Source organism: Phoca vitulina, unplaced genomic scaffold (assembly GCF_004348235.1).
Source record: "Phoca vitulina isolate PV1807 unplaced genomic scaffold, GSC_HSeal_1.0 scaffold43, whole genome shotgun sequence".
Classification (NCBI taxonomy): domain Eukaryota; kingdom Metazoa; phylum Chordata; class Mammalia; order Carnivora; family Phocidae; genus Phoca; species Phoca vitulina.
In genome coordinates, this window is record NW_022589746.1 from 10,002,150 (window position 1) to 10,019,087 (window position 16,938).

The window sequence follows — 16,938 nt, forward strand, 5'->3', positions numbered from 1 at the left end:
ACTTCTTGAAAACAAAAACAAACACACCATCAAACCTCATAGGAATTCTAATTAGCATTAATTGAATCTGCATGCGAATTAGGGAGGAATACATCTTCATGATGCTGGCCCTTCCAATAATCAACAACATACATCTATTCATATATAGAAAACTTCTTTAAGTTTTTCAATACCGTTTTAAACTTCTTACAGAAGAATATTATGTGTCTTATGCTTATATCAAGTTTTAAGAAACACTCAGACAGAAATACACACATCTACTAATCGTAAACTGCAGCGTCACTCTGAGAGAAGTGGGGCACTGTCCTGGCTCCTAGCTCCAGAGCAACATTGTAGTACTTATACTCAGAGACACAGGCAGAACAGAGGACTATCAAGTTCTTCTTATGAAAATAAGGCCACCTTCAAAAACAATGAAATTTCAGTGTTCAGCAACTAAGAAGAGGCTCGTGCCTCCATTAGGGCAACAAGGTAAATAACAGACCAACTAAAATTATACCAGAAGGAACAAGGGAAAGAGACAATTAAGGAGAACAACCCAGGCTATAGATCTGGTCCTATCCAGCAGAAACATTCACACAAATACACTTACAATAGATGAAGATTTTCTACGGAAATAATTTTCTCAAATTATGTTTTCTAGGAGATGATTTCAAAACCAGTGGCATGAAGGGCAGTATTAAAGACGGGTCTCAAAGGCTACTCTCTGAAAGGGCTCAAAATTGGACCAATCCGTAGAGCAATATATGACCCAGGACAATGTTGGAAACAACAGACCGACCAATGGGCCAACAATTAGTAGAGGCTAAAAGCAGGGTGACACCAATAGAGGCAGAGAAGTTAACACAGAGATCAGTGAAAGAAACTGTGTTTATCAGGATTCGCCAGAGAAACAGAGCCAGTAACTATATATATACACACATGCGTGTGTGTGTGTGTGTGTGAGAGAGAGAGAGAGAGAGAGAGAGAGACGAAGAGGTTTATTAAAGGAATTAGCTTATGTAGTCATAGAGGCTAAGAAGTCCCCCAATCTGCTGTTTGAAAGCTGGAGAACCAGGAAAGCCAGTGGTATAATTCAGTCTGAGTCAAAAAGCCTGAGAATTACGGAAGGTGATGGTTTAACTTTTAGTAAAGATTAAAAGCCTGCAAACTAGACGGCCAGTGGTGTAAGTCCCAGAGCCCAAAGGCTGGAGAACTAGGAACACTGATTTTTGTCTCAGATATCCCGGCAGAAGAAGAGAAAGAGAATTTGCCCTTCTTTGCCTTTTTGTTCCATTCAGGCCCTCAAAGAATTAAATGCTATCTGACCATAAGGGTGAGGGTGGATCTCTTTACTCAGTCTACTGAATCAAATGCTGCTTCCAGAAAGATCCCCCAAGACACACCCAGAAATAATGTTTTACCAGCTATCTGGGCATCGGTTAGGCCACTGAGGTTAACACACAGAATGAATCATCACAGAGACACTCACAGAGCACCCCCCCATAACACTATCATCATTCTAATAACAGTGTGCGAGCCCAAGGCAGAGCCCTCTGATGAGACATCAGAGATGGTACACGGTGGGAGGAAAGGACTTCAGCCAAATAATCCAATCAAGTCATTAAACAAATAAGCAAGCAAAAATAACAACAGGCCCTAGAGAAAGAAGGAATCAGTATCAGACTAGGAACAAAATATCTAAAATATCCTTTTGTCAAAAAAAAAGATTCACAAGACGAACTGGAAAATTTCACATATATGGGAGAAACAGCAGGCAACTTGAGAGAGTCCAGATATTGGACTTAGCAGATCTCAAAGCAGCTATTACAAACATGTCCAAAAGGCAACCACATTTAAGGAAGTAAAGGAAGGTACTGATGACACCTCATCACACAGAGAGTATCAATAAACAGAAAAGAATGAAACAAAAATTCTAAATTTGAAAATTATACTACCTGCACTGTAAATTCGTTAGATGGGCTCAACAGCTGAAGCTTACAGAAGAAGAAGAATTAGTAAACTTGAAGACAGATCAATAGATATAATTTAAACAAAACAAGAATGAAGTCAACTGAACAAAGCCTCAAATAAATGAAGGATAGTGTTATCTGCACCAACATATTCATAATGGGAATATCAAAACAAAAGAAGGAAGAGCAAGGGGAGAAAAACTATTCAGCAAAACGATGGGGAAATCCTGCAAATTTAAGAGAAAAACAATATGCAAATTCAAGAAGATAAATAAACTCCACATGAGATAAACAGAGATCCATGCCAAGATGCATCATAGTAAAAATATTTAAAAAGAAAGACAAAAAGAAAACTTAAGTATCAAGAGAAATACAACTCATCACATACAAGGGAACTCCAGTTAGATTAACAGCTGACTTTTCAACAGAGAGCAGGAGGTAGGGTGACATACTGTGAGCTAGGAAAAAAAACCCAAAATAGCAGAACTGTTTTCAAAACTGAAAGCGAAATACATAAACCTATACATTTCCAGTCATTAGTTCAAATCCACAAAGATTGCAGGTAAAAGTAATGCTGTAATTTAAAAGATAGCATAAAGACGTATTTCTTCTCCTAACCACTGCCCAAGGCTATGCAACAACCAATATGTATACAACTATATTGTTCTGTAACCTATAGAAATTAAATATATTTGACAATAGGAAAGACAAGGCAGAAAAACAAAGTTATACTAGAGTAAGGAAATGAACCTGGATGGTAACTTGAATTCACAGTAACAAATGAAGCAGAAATGGTGAATAAGAACATTAATAGAGCAAACTCCATAAATAAATACTTGCTATCCTTTCTTGTCTCAGTTTCTTTAAAAGACATCAAATTATATAAAGTAGTAATTCCAACAATGCATTGTTGGAATTTAAACATATACAGATCTACTATGCACAAAAGTAGTATCACAAAAATAGAGCAGAATAAACAGAATTATATATGAATGGCATCTCTATATTTCAGTGTAGATAAGGGAGTATAAATCTGAAGTAGATTCTGAAAAGGTAAATTTATTAGGTAAATCTTAGAACAACGATTAGGAAAATCATTTTTAAGTGAAATCATCATTGAAGAAATTAAAATATTATGCTAAAACATACTTAATGAAAAAGAAGGCAGTAATAAAAGAACGAGAGGATCAAAAAGGCATAAGGCAGATAAACACCAAAAAGTAAAACAGCAAGAGTAAATCCAACCATACCAACACCAAAAAACCGGGAATGGACTTAGAAATCCAATAAAAAATCAGCAAATGTCAGGGTGTATAAAACATGTAAATGCAAGCACATGCTATCTACAAAATTCAAAGCACAAGTAGGTAGAAAATTTTAAAAACAGAGAAAAATAGATCAAGTACACAACATTTATAAAAAGGCTATAGGAGCTATATTAGTATCAGGCAAAAATCTATTTTTACACAAAAAAGTGTTACTGGAGATAAAGTGGACATCATGCAATGAAACCAGTCAATAAGTAAAGGAGACATTAATCCAAGCAATTATATGCTGCTAAGTCTCAAGTGTATGAAGCAAATTCTGACAGAATTCAAAGGAAAAACATACATGTCAACAATAATAATTAGAGACTTTAATATCCCACTTTAAGTAATAGATAAAACAACTGGGAGAATACAAACAAGCAAAAAAAAAAAAAGAAGAAGAAGAAGTTAAAATACACTAATAAAGTAAGCTAGACCTAACATATATTTAAGACAATCCACTTGAAAAGAACGGAATACATATTCTTCAAAAGATGAAACATTCCCTAGGATAGATTTTATTTTTAAAAGATTTTATTTATTTGGCAGAGAGAGACACAGCGAGACAGAGAACACAAGCAGGGGGAGTGGGAGAGGGAGACGCAGGCTTCCCGCTGAGCAAGGAGCCTGATGTGGGGCTTGATCCCAGGACCCTGGGATCATGACCTGAGCCAACGGCAGATGGTTAACGACTGAGCCACTCAGGCGCCCCTTCCCAGGATAGATTTTAAAAGGTTCTCCTGGGCGCCTGGGTGGCTCAGTCGTTAAGCGTCTGCCTTCGGCTCAGGTCATGATCCTAGGGTCCTGGGATCGAGCCCCGCATCGGGCTCCCTGCTCCGCGGGAAGCTTGCTTCTCCCTCTCCCACTACCCCTGCTTGTGTTCCCTCTCTAGCTGTCTCTCTCTCTGTCAAATAAATAAATAAAATCTTAAAAAAAAATAAAATAAAAAAATAAAAGGTTCTCCTACCACAATGGAAGAAAATTATAAATCAGTAATACAAAGGGATTTTGAATTCATAAATATAAGATTAAATAACACATTCCTGAATAAAACAGAGGGAAAAAATAACAAGGAAACTTAGAAAATACTTGGGAGTAAAAATGTAGATTTAATATACCAAAACTTATGAGATACACACAAAACAGTACTTAGAAGATAATTTATACCCACAATAACCATACTAAAAAAAAGGATCCCGGGGCACCTAGGTGGCTCAGTCGGTCAAGCATTTGACTCTTGATTTCGGCTCAGGTCATGATCTCAGGGTCATGAGATCGAGCCCCACTCAGTGCAGAGTCTGCTTGGGATTTTCTCTCTCCCGCTCCCTCTGCCCCTACTCACCAAGCTCACACGGGTACATGGGCTCTCTCTCAAATAAATAAATATAAATGCACGCTCTCTCACTCTCAAATAAAATCTTAAAAAAAAAAAGAACTATCCCAAATCAATAACCTGCCTGGCACACCTGAGAACAATGGAAAAAAAAAAGCAATACCAATCCAAAGCAAGGATAGAAAATGAGATGAGTAAAAATTAATAAAACAGCAAAGAAAGGCAAAAAATGATTCTTTGAAAAGATCAAGAAACCTGACAAACCTGCATTTAGGCTGACATGAAAATAAGAGACATAAGATTCAAATTACTGAAGTTATGGAATAAAGATGGTACATATACTAGGGATAGAATGTACTAACACTACAAAACTGGAATGTTTCATACATTACAAAAAAAATTGTAAGTGAATGTTTTGAACAACTGTATGCCAACAAATTTGATAACTTTGCTAAAATACAAATATTCCTAGAATAAGAAAAAATATAACAACTAACTCAAGAAGAAATAAATCTGAAAAAAGTACAAGAAGTAAAAACACTGAGGTAGTCATTTTAAAACTTCCCATAAAAAAAAGCCGAGGTCTAGGGGCGCCTGGGTGGCTCAGTCATTAAGCGGCTGCCTTCGGCTCAGGTCATGATCTCAGGGTCCTGGGATCAAGCCTCGCATTGGGCTCCCTGCTCAGCAGGAAGCCTGCTTCTCCCACTCCCACTCCCACTCCCCCTGCTTGTGCTCCCTCTCTCACTATGTCTCTCTCTGCCAAATAAAATCTTTAAAAAAAAAAAAAAAGCCCAGCTCCAGATGGTTTCACTAGTGAATTTTAAAAATCATTTAAATAATAATTAACATTAATTATTCAAATACTCCTCCAGAAAATAGAAAAGACCTCCTAACTCATTATATGAGACTAATACCACACTGACACTAAAATCAGACATGAGAAAAGACAATAAAAAACTAAGATCAACATCTTTTCAATATAGACCCACAGATACTCCCCAAAATGCTAGCAAATGTTATATAGTAACATATAAAAAGGGTTATACACAAAGACCCTGTGGGATTTATCCTACTAATGCAAGGCTGGCTTACCATTTGAAAATGGTTAAGTGACTACGGCCATACCACCCTGAACGTGCCTGATCTCGTCTGAAAATGGTTAAGTGAGCACCAACAGTGCATTCTCCCTCTAACTTACTAGAGCTGGAGGGCGTCTTCTCTGCCTTCTCCCTCTGCCTCACTCCTGCTCTCCAGTATCTCCTGAAAAGGAGTCTATACTCACCTGCTATCACACTTTTTCGACTTCCTGGATTTCCAGGCTCTGGTGTCTAGTGTGACCTTCTGCTTTCAGTCTCACAGGACTGTATATATTTATGTACTTTAAGAGGTAATACCTGAGGATCTCCCTTCTCTTCAGCCTGAATCTAGATGCTGACCAAGATCCTCCCACTGGGACACTGACAGGTCTTGAAACAACCTCAACTACTGAAAGCCACTACTAGTAAAATAGACTGGTTAGACAATCACAAAATTTGACAGACAACCAAGAGCTAAGTCAGGGTTGAACAATAAGGTTATCACCTACATGAGGCCATTCCTCCAATACTAGGAGAGTTGGCTGTTTGATCTAATGCATAGAAACCAACACAGAGAATCAAGAAAAATAAAGAAAGAAATGTGTTCTAAATGAAAGAACAGGATAAAACCTCAGAATAAGTCCTTAGTGAAATGGAGGTAAGTGATTTACCTGATAAGGAGTTCAAAATAATGGTCATAAAGATCCTCATCAAACTCAGAAGAACAGATGAACACAGTGAGAACTTTAACAAAGAGATAATATAATAAAATACCAAACAGAAAATACAACAGGTGAACTGAAAAATACATCAGAGGGATCCAACAGCAGAATAGATGAGGCATAAGAGATCAGTGATCTGCAATATATGACAGTGGAACTTACTCCATTAGAGCAGGGGGGGAAAAAGGGGATATAGCTTAAGGGATGTATCAAACAATACAAAGCAGATCAACACTCACATTATAGAAGTCACAAAAAGAGAAGAAAAAGAAAGGGGCATAAAACTTATTTAAAGAAATAATGGCTGAAAACTTCCCCAAATTGGGGCGGGGGGGAAGAAATCCCTATTCAGGAAGCCCAGAGACTTCTATATAAAATAAATCCAAAAGACCCACACCAAAACATATTATACTTAAAGTACCAAAGATTAAAGACAAGGAGAGAATCTTAAAAGCAGCAAAACAAAAACAAAAACAAACAAAAAATCCACAACTAGTTATTCCAATTCTTCAGAAGAAACTTTTCCGGCCAGAAGACAAGTGGCATGGTATATTCAAAAATTCAAAGAGCTGGAAAAGAAAAAAAAATTACTAACCAGGAGTACTCTACACAGCAAAGCTGTCATTCAGAATTGAAGGACAAATAAAAAGTTTTCCAGACAAAAAAAAAGCTAGAAATCACCAACACTACAACAGCTTCACAAGAAATGTTAAAGGGACATTTTTAAGCTGAAACAAAAGAACACAAATTAGTAACAGGAAAACACATAAAAGTATAAATCACAGTGGTAAAAATAAATATATAGTAAAATTCAGAATATTCTAATATTGGGAAGATAGTGGGTTGATCACTTATAAAAGTAGTATGAAACTTTTTTTTTTTGAAGATTTTATTTATTTATTTGACAGAGAGAGACACAGCGAGAGAGGGAACACAAGCAGGGGGAGTGGGAGAGGGAAAAGCAGGCTTCCCGCGGAGCAGGGAGCCCGATGCGGGGCCCAATCCCAGGGTCCCGAGACCATGACCCGAGCCGAAGGCAGACACCTAACAACTGAGCCACCCAGGCGCCCCAGTAGTATGAAACTTCTATGTACAAAAAAATTGCCATAACTACAATTATTAGTTAAGGGATACATAAGATCAAAAGATACAAGATTTGACATCAAAACCATGAAATAAGGAGGGGAGAGTAAAAACACAGAGCTTTAGAATGTGTTCAATCTTAAGTAGTCAACTTATATTTGACATTGGCTTTAAATGTCCCATTAGACCGGACTTTACAGACATTTACAGAACATTTCATCCAAAAACAAAGAAAAATGCTCAATACACATGAAAAATTTTCAAGGATTGATCATACATTAGGACAAAAAACAAATCCTACCAAATTTAAGTAGATTCAAACCCAATCAAGTATCTTCTCTGACAACAATGGTATGAAACTAGAAATTAATTACCAGAAGAAAACTAGAAAATTCACAGATATGTGCAGATTAAACATGCTCCTGAACAAACTGAGTCAACAGAGAAATCAAAACATACCTTGGACAAATGAAAATGGAAATAACAATATACCAAAACTTACAGGATACAACAAAAGCAGTTCTAAGAAAGAAGTTCAGAGTGATAAATACATTAAGAAACCAGAAAATTCTCAAAAAACCTGACTTTACACCTCAAGGAACTAGAAAAAGATGAAGAAATGAAGCCCAAATTAGTAAAAGGAAGGAAATAATAATGATCAGAGCAGAAATAAATGAAATATTATCTAAAAAGACAACAGAAAAGATCAATAAAATTAAGAGCTGGTTCTTTGAAAAGATAAACAGAATTAAACTTTTACTAGGCTCACCAAGAAAAAGAGGACTCAAATAAGTTAAATCAGAAATGAAAAAGATGTTAAAATTGATACCAAAGAAATACAAAGGATTTTATGAGAGCACTATGAACAACTGTAACAAATTTGACAATCTAGAACAAGTGCACACATCTCATAAAAAATAGAGCCTATAGGAGCACCTGAGTGGCTCAGTCGTTAAGCGTCTGCCTTCGGCTCAGGTCATGATCCCAGAGTCCTGGGATCGAGCCCCGCGTCGGGCTCCCTGCTCAGCGGAAGGCCTGCTTCTCCCTCTCCCACTCCCCGTTTGTGTTCCCTCTCTCGCTGTGTCTCTGTCAAAAAATAAATAAAATTAAAAAAAAAAAAATAGAGCCTACCAAGACTGAATCATGATGAAATAAAAAATCTGTAACAGACCAATCAATAGTAAGGAAACTGAATCAGCAAACAAAAGCCTCCCCCAAAATAATGCTCCCCCCCCCAAATAAAGTCCAGGACCAAACAGCTTCACTGGTGAATTCTACAAATCATTTATTTATTTATTTATTTTAAGGATTTTATTCATTTGAGAGAGAGAGAGCACAAGTAACAAGTACAGCAGCAGAGAGAGAGGGAGAGAAAGCAGGAGCGTGGGGGGGCAGCAGAGGGAGAGGGAGAAGCAGGCTCCCCACTGAGCAGGGAGCCTGATGCAGGGCTCGATCCTAGGACCCCTGGATCATGACCTGAGCTGAAGGCAGACGCTTAACCAACTGAGCCACCCAGGCGCCCCTCTACAAATCATTTAAAATAGAATACCATTCTCAAACTCTACCAAAAAAATAGAAGAGGAGGGAACATTTCCAAACTCATATTATAAGGCCAGCATTATCCTCATACCAAACCTGAGCATGATGTTACAAGAACAGAAAATTACAGGACAATATCCCTGCTGAACAAAGATGCAAAAAACCTAAACAAAATATTAGCAAACTGAATTCAACAATACATGAAAAGGATCATACACCATAATGATGTGGGATTTCTTACAGGACACAAGGATGGTTCAACATCCACAAATCAATCAATGTGATATACAACATGAAATAAAGGATAAAAATCATAAGGTCATCTTTCAAGAGAGTGGGGGTTAAAGGGAACATACCTCAACATAATAAAGGCCATATATGAAAAACCCACAGCTAACATCATACTCAATAGTGAAAAACTTTCCCTCTAAGAACAGGAACGAGACAAGGATGTCCATTCTTACTACTTTTATTCAACACAGTAACGGAAGTCCTAGCCGCAGCAGACAACAACAAAAAATAAATAAATAAAAGGTATCCAAATTGGTAAAGAAGTAAAATTGTCACTAGTTGGAGAAGACATACTATATATACAAAATCATCAAGACTCCACCAAAAAAGTATTAGAACTGACAAATATATTAGGTCAAATTGCAAAAAAATCAACATACAGAAATCTTTTGGGGGGCACACAACACAGATAATTCTTTTATTAACTAAATTACAGATGCTTTGAATAAAAACTTAGAACTAACAATCATTTAAGGGTCAATGATTTACTTTCTCCCACAGATGAGAACTAGTTATTTTTCTTGTTTTGTTCGCCTGAACAGTGAATCAAGGCCATGGTGCTTAAACACAATTGTATTCCTTTCATATCTTACTACTTTCCAAATTAGAGTCCATCATTTCATGTCAGTTACTCATTAAGGGTTTCCTCTACAGCTTTCCTAGGAGATTGTATAGTCTTCTGATTGTAAGCAACAAGCTTCATATAAATTAATCCAAGTAATTCTGCTAGAGCTATAATACCGAAAGCTGAAATCAGAAAGAAGAAGGCCATGCGCTGGGGTGCACTCTGAGACACAGAGGCTTAGTCCAACCATAGAGAGCACACAGCCCACTACCTGAAGGATCAGTATCACTGTAGGAATTACAATTAAACCAAGTCCACAGCATTCCTTATTGAATATACACTTGGGACAAAATGACAACTTTGGTGAGCACTAGTCCAACAAATAAAAGAATGGTCTTATTCTTTTAAGACTGGATTTATATTTTAGTGTCACAATACCAAACTGTCCCCAAGACAGAAGGACAGCCAAAACTGGGAAAATAACGAGGATGCTTTCATTTGGAGAAAACCATGAAACAATATAATATTTTAATTCTATGATTTCCCCTTCTCTGCTTAATTCTGTTACCTCACAAGTGTAGTTTCCTATGACAGCCTCTTTCTTATCCATCCTCAAAGAGGCAAAGTCATTAAACAATCCTTGTGAGATTTTGGTCCTCTTAAACTTATCCCCGTTGAGTGGTCCTTTATACAGCTCCATCAAAATGTCTTTTTCTCTAAATTTCCACTTTACATACATTTCATTAATGTTTGTTGCACCCACATTATTAGCAAACATAGGATGACAACAGTTTCATTGCAAGCCGTGTGTTCTACAGATCTGGTAATGTCAACTATTTGCCGAGCCAAACCGCAGCACACCGAGCCCAGCAGCAGCACCACCAGGGGCCACACGGCCGTGGCTGCCGCGGGGCCACCACTGCGGTCCATCACAGGCAGGCCCGCCGCGCAGGCTGCCTGGCCGTGCACTCGCGCGCTCCTGCCACCCCACGCCTGCTTCCATTCCTCCCGCCTCTCCAGGTGCGCATGGGTACTCCCCCCACCCCCCGCCCCCACCGCCGGCCCCAGCCCCCAGGGCTGTTGACGCGAGGCCCTCCCTCCCGCTTCCCTCCTGCTTCATGGGGTCAAGTCCCCACTCCAGTCCGCTCCAAGGAGGCCTGGACCCCGCTCCCACACAGCGGCATGCGCCGGACTTGCGGGTCACGTTCCACCAGCCCACCACAGGAGGCTGAGCACGTAGTCCTCCGCTCACCTGGGACCTCCCTGCACCCGTTCCCTCCCTCTGAGGTTCTCCTCTGCCTCTCACATCAACCTGGGCCCCGGTCCTCTCTCACCTTCACGCTTCAGGAGCGCCGCCAGGCGCTGCTGTCTCTGACCGGGGCACCTTAGCCCACAGAAGCCCCTAATCTCTCTCCTGTCCCGGGTCCCAGGTCAGCCAGCGCATTGACGCTGCTGCATCCTTGCCCCCACCTCTGCCCCAATATACAGACACCTGTTGCATTTCTATATAATAATAACGAAGTAATAGAGAAAAAATTAAGAGAACACTTACAGTTTACAATTGCACCAAAAAGAATAAAATGCCTAGGAATAAACTTAACCAAGAAGATAAAAGATCTGTATTCCAAATAATGAAACACCGATGAAAGAAATGGAAGACAACAGGAACAACTGGGAACATATACTATACTCATGGATTGGAAGAATTATCATTATTAAAATGTCCTTACTACCCAAAGCAATGTACAGATTCAGTGCAATCCCTATGAAAATAACAATAGCAATTTTCACACTAAAAGAAATAATACTAAAATCTGTGTAGAACCACAAAAGATCCTGAATAGCCGAAGCAATCTTGAGAAGGACAACGAAGCTGAAGGGTACCATGCTTGCTGATTTCAAACTATACTACCAAGCTACTATAATCAAAACAGTATGATAGTGGCATGAAACCAGACACACAGATCAATGGAGCAGAATAGATAGCCTAGCAATAAACCCACTTATATGCCAACTAATCTACAACAAAGGAGCCAAGCATATACAATGGAGAAAGAATGGTCACCACTTCAATAAACGGTGTTAAGAAAACTGGACAGCCACGTGCAAAAGAATCAAACTGAACCACTATCTTACACCATACACAAAATCTAATTCAAAATGGATTGAAGACTTGAACACAAAACCTAAAACTATAAAAGTCCTAGAAAAACACATAGGCAGTAAGCTCCTTGACATCAGTGATGTTTTGGATTTGACCCCATAAGCAAAGGCAACAAAAGTAAAAATAAACACATGGGACTACATCAAACTAAAAAGCTTCTGCACTGCAAAGGAGACCAACAACAAAACCAAATGACAACTCACTGAATGGGAGAAAATATTGCAACCATCTGTCTGACAAGTGGTTAATATCCAAGACAGAACTAATATTATCAATTGGAAAAATACAAATCTGATTTAAAATGGGAGGAGGACATGAACAAGACATTTTTCCAAAGAAGACATACAGATGGCTAATAGGTACATGAAAACGTACTCTACATCACTCATCACCAGGGAGATGCAAATCAAAACCACGAGACAGCACTTCACACTTATTACAATGACTATTATCAAAAAGACAAGACATAACAAGTTTACAAAGATGTGAAGAAAAGGAAACCCTTGTGCACTGTTCATGGGAATGTAAATCGTGCAGCCATTATAGAACACAATATGGAAGTTCCTCAAAATATTAAAAATAAAACTATCATATGATCCAGCAATTCCACTTCTGGGTATTTATCTGAAGAAAATGAAAACACTAACCTGAAAAGATATAAGCACCTTTGTTCACTGCAACATTATATAAATAAGGAAAGAAAGAAAAAATATATAAATATATATTAAGTATATATAATTTACTGTATATACTATATATATAAATGTAAATATATATAAATACATAAGTATATATATTTATAATATATAAATTTTATGTATTAACCTACATACATTATGTATACTATATGTATTTTATATATGTGTGTATACTATATTATATATATTTTACATATATGTGTATATATTTTATACATTATATATACATATATATACATATGGTGTATGTGTGTGGAATATTATTCAGCCATAAAAAAATTTTTTTAAAAACATTTTATTTATCTGACAGAGAGAAAGCGAGAGAAGGAACACAAGCAGGGGGAGTGGGAGAAGGAGAAGCAGGCTTCCCACTGAGCAGGAGCTCGATACGGGGCTCAATCCCAGGACCCTGGGATCATGACCCAAGCCAAAGGCAGACACTTAACAACGGAGCCACCCAGGCGCCCCTCAGCCATAAAAATTAATGAAATCTTGCCATTTGGGGACAACACAGATGGACCTTGAAGGCATTATGCAAAGTGATATGAGTCAGACAGGGGAAGAAAACATCGTAATGATCTCAATAATGATGTCACTTATATGTAGAAACTGAAAAATGCAAACACAACACAATGATCTGATAGATACAGGGAACACACTGGTGGCTGCCAGAGGTGTGGGTTTGGGGCTGGGCAAAATGGTAAAGGGAATCAAATGGTACAAACTTCCAGTCATAAAAAATAAATCATGGGATGTAATGTACAACGTGGTGACTACAGTTAATAGTACACTGCGTATTTAAAAGTTGCTAAGAAGTGGATCTCAAAAGCTCTCATCACATACAAAAAAATCTGTAACTATGTATGGTGACAGATGTTAGCCAGATTTATTGGTATGATCATTTTACAGTATATGCAAATATTTAATCAATATGTTACACACCTGAAACTAGTATAAGTCAAGGACACCTCAACTAAAAAAAAAAAAAGAAAATAGATACAAATAAATGTCTCTAGTGAAAAGAAAACAATACAATAAAACTATATGCCTAACTTAAAAAAAAAAAGTCTTTAGGAAGACTTATAAAGGAACATTTTGTTTTGTTCTGTTTAAATTAATAGGTCACATGGTAATTATAGCCACTTCTACAGCATGGTACCATTTGCACTCCAGCAACACTATTAAAATTGGTAGAGTCACAAAATGTTCCCAATATTTATAAATTATAAACTTTCTTCTTGGATATTCTGCATGTAATTGTCAAAGATCACATAAAGACAACTCCTCCAATGCCACCTCCATATTCTTTTTTCCCTGCCTCAAAGCATGAAGGGCTCAGCTGAAAATTAATACAGAGTACAGATTCAGGCAGTGTAAGAGAGCATACAGACCACAGCTGGTAAGATACACATTCTGTTCGTATGAAAACTCTACTACACTCTTTAATTACACGTTCTTCAAGAAGCTGTCTAGTAACAGAATTTGGTTTTAATGAATACACAGCAATTAAGCAGACAGAAAATAGCTTTAAACTGCACTATTAGTTCAAGTTTGTTGAATACTTGGTGTATGACTGGCTCTGAGGTTTATAAAGGTGACGGAGATAAATTCCCTGCTCTAAAGAACTCAACAACCTAGAACTCAACTAACAAATCCGAGTCTCATATTTTAGCATGTGTATGATGTTTCAACAACCCCCTCCCCCCAAAAAGAAAATCAATTAATAGCCTATGTAAGTAGGAAAAAACAGGACAATAACTGCCTGATCATCTCAATACACACAGAAAAAGTGTATGACAAAATCTAAGACCTTTTCTTTTTTTTTTTTTTAAAGATTTTATTTATTTAGCAGAGGAGACACAGCGAGACAGGGAACACAAGCAGGGGGAGTGGGAGAGGGAGAAGCAGGCTTCCCGCCGAGCAGAGAGCCCGATGTGGGGCTTGATCCCAGGACCCTGAGATCATGACCTGAGCCGAAGGCAGACGCTTAATGGCTGAGCCACCCAGGCACCCCTCTAAGACCCTTTCTTAATAAAAACAATCAACAGATGAGAAACAGAAATAAACTCCTTCAATCTTTTAAAAGACATCTATGAAAAGCCCACAAATAACAACACGATAAATGGTGCAAAATGGAATACTTTCCCTCTAAAATCAAGAACAAGACAAGAATCTACTCTCACCACTCATACAGATAGTTCTAGCCAGGAAAAAAAAAATACAGGTTGGAAAAAAAGAAATAAAACTATCTGTACTGAACACTAAATCTGAAACTAATGATGTACTGTATGTTTGCTAACTGAACTAAAAACAAAAAACAAAAACTACCTGTAGTTGCAGCTGACACAATCTTGTACATAGAACTTAAAGAATCCAGTAAAATACTATTAAAACTAATAAATGAATTCAGTAAGGTTACAGGGTACAAGATCAACATATAAAAATTAATTGTATGGGTGCCTGGGTGGCTCAATCGGATGGGCATCCGACTCAGTTTCAGCTCAGGTCATGATGTCCGGGTCCCAGGCTCAAGGCCCACATCGGGCTCTCTGCTCAGCAGGGAGTCTGCTTCTCCCTCTCCCTCTGCTTCTCCCCCCGCTCATGTTCTCTCTTTTTCAAATAAATAAATAAAAATCTTTAAAAAGCCCCACAAAGCTACAGTAATCAAGACTGGCAATGTGGTACTGGCATAAGGACAATCCTATACATCTATGCAATTAAACTGGGAATACAGAAATAAATCTGAGTATTTATGTTCAATGCATTTTCAATAAAGATGCAAAGAAAAAAAATCCTTTTCAACAACTGATGCTGAGGCAATTGGATATTAGATACAACACCAAAACCACAAGTGACAAAAGTAGAACTGTACTTCATGTAACAAAAAACTCTTGCTGCAGAGCACACAACCCAAATAGTAAAATGACAACCCAGAAATGGGAGAAAATATTCGCAAACTATGTATCTAATTAGGACTGGTATACAGAATATGTAAATAACTCTTACAACGCAACAATAAAAAGACAGCTATAACTAAAATATTAACAAGGCAAAGGACTTTTGAATATTAAGCTTGTCTTGCTATAAATGACTTCTTTGTGGTAGGAGTGTGCCACTCTTCTAGGATTCTTAGACAATCAAATCTCTTCAAAAAAAAAAAGTTTTATTTCTTCCTTTGTCATCTGTATACCTTTTATATTCCTGTTTTATTGCATGTCATGGGATTTCTAGTCAGATGTCAAATAAGAGTGGCAAAACTGGACATTCTTGCGCCTGACCTTAGGGAGAAAGTATCCAGTTCTTCTTTATTACGTATGAGGCTAACAGATTTTTTGTTATTGCTTTTTATCAAGTTGAGGAAATTCTCTATAACTAGTTTGCTGAGTTTTAATCATGAATGGGTGTTGGATTCTGTCAAATGCTTTTTCTGCATCAATTGATAGGATCATATAATTATTTTTCTTTCTGCGGCCTGATGGAGTGGATTATATTAATTGATCTGAATGGTAAATGAGCCTTGCATGTTTGGAATCAATCGTACTTGGCCATGGTATGTAATGCTTTTTATATATGGTTGGATTTTATTTGGACTTTTGCATCTATATTCATAACAAACACTTGTCTGTAGTTTTTCTTTCTTATAAAGTCACCATCTACTTTTGAGATTAAAAAAAGAGTAAGGAAGGTTCCCTCTAACTACTAATCATCCTAAGGAATCTACAAGAAAGCTACTATAGGTAATGTATGAATTCAGACAAGTTGCAGGCTATAATACAACCACCCCAAAATCAGGTGTGTTTCTACATACCTACAATAAACAATCTGAAAGAAAATAAAGCAATTCTATGTATAAGAGCATCTTTGTTAGCCTATGGTGGATTACACTGACCGGTTTTTGAATGTTGAACCCCTCTCGCATACCTGGTATATATCCCACTTGGTCATGGTTCTTTTTATACATGGCTGGTTTCTATTTGCTAATATTTTGTTAAGGAATTTTGCTAGTAAATTTATGGGAGATATAGGTCTACAGATTCATTATTGTTTCCTGTACTGTCATTGTATGGTTTTGGTATCAGGATAACAAAAAAACCTGTTACGAAGTGTTCCATGCTTTCTATTTTTCTGGAGGACATTGTGTAAGATCATTATTAATTCCTCCGTAAATGTTTACATGTTTGGTAGTCTTCTATGGTGAAAACATCTGT

At 37.5% G+C, this 16,938-nt stretch overlaps 1 protein-coding gene and 1 pseudogene across 1 annotated transcript in view; both read right to left on the minus strand.

The window, feature by feature from the left end:
* Positions 1 to 16,938, minus strand: part of LOC116648357 (zinc finger protein 33B-like) — a 53,183-nt gene that overhangs the window by 16,182 nt on the left and 20,063 nt on the right. The window contains 1 exon segment of the mRNA XM_032430298.1: positions 12,680 to 12,706. Coding sequence (XP_032286189.1) covers positions 12,680 to 12,706 — 27 coding nt within the window.
* On the minus strand, positions 9,030 to 10,846 carry LOC116648358 (annotated as a pseudogene).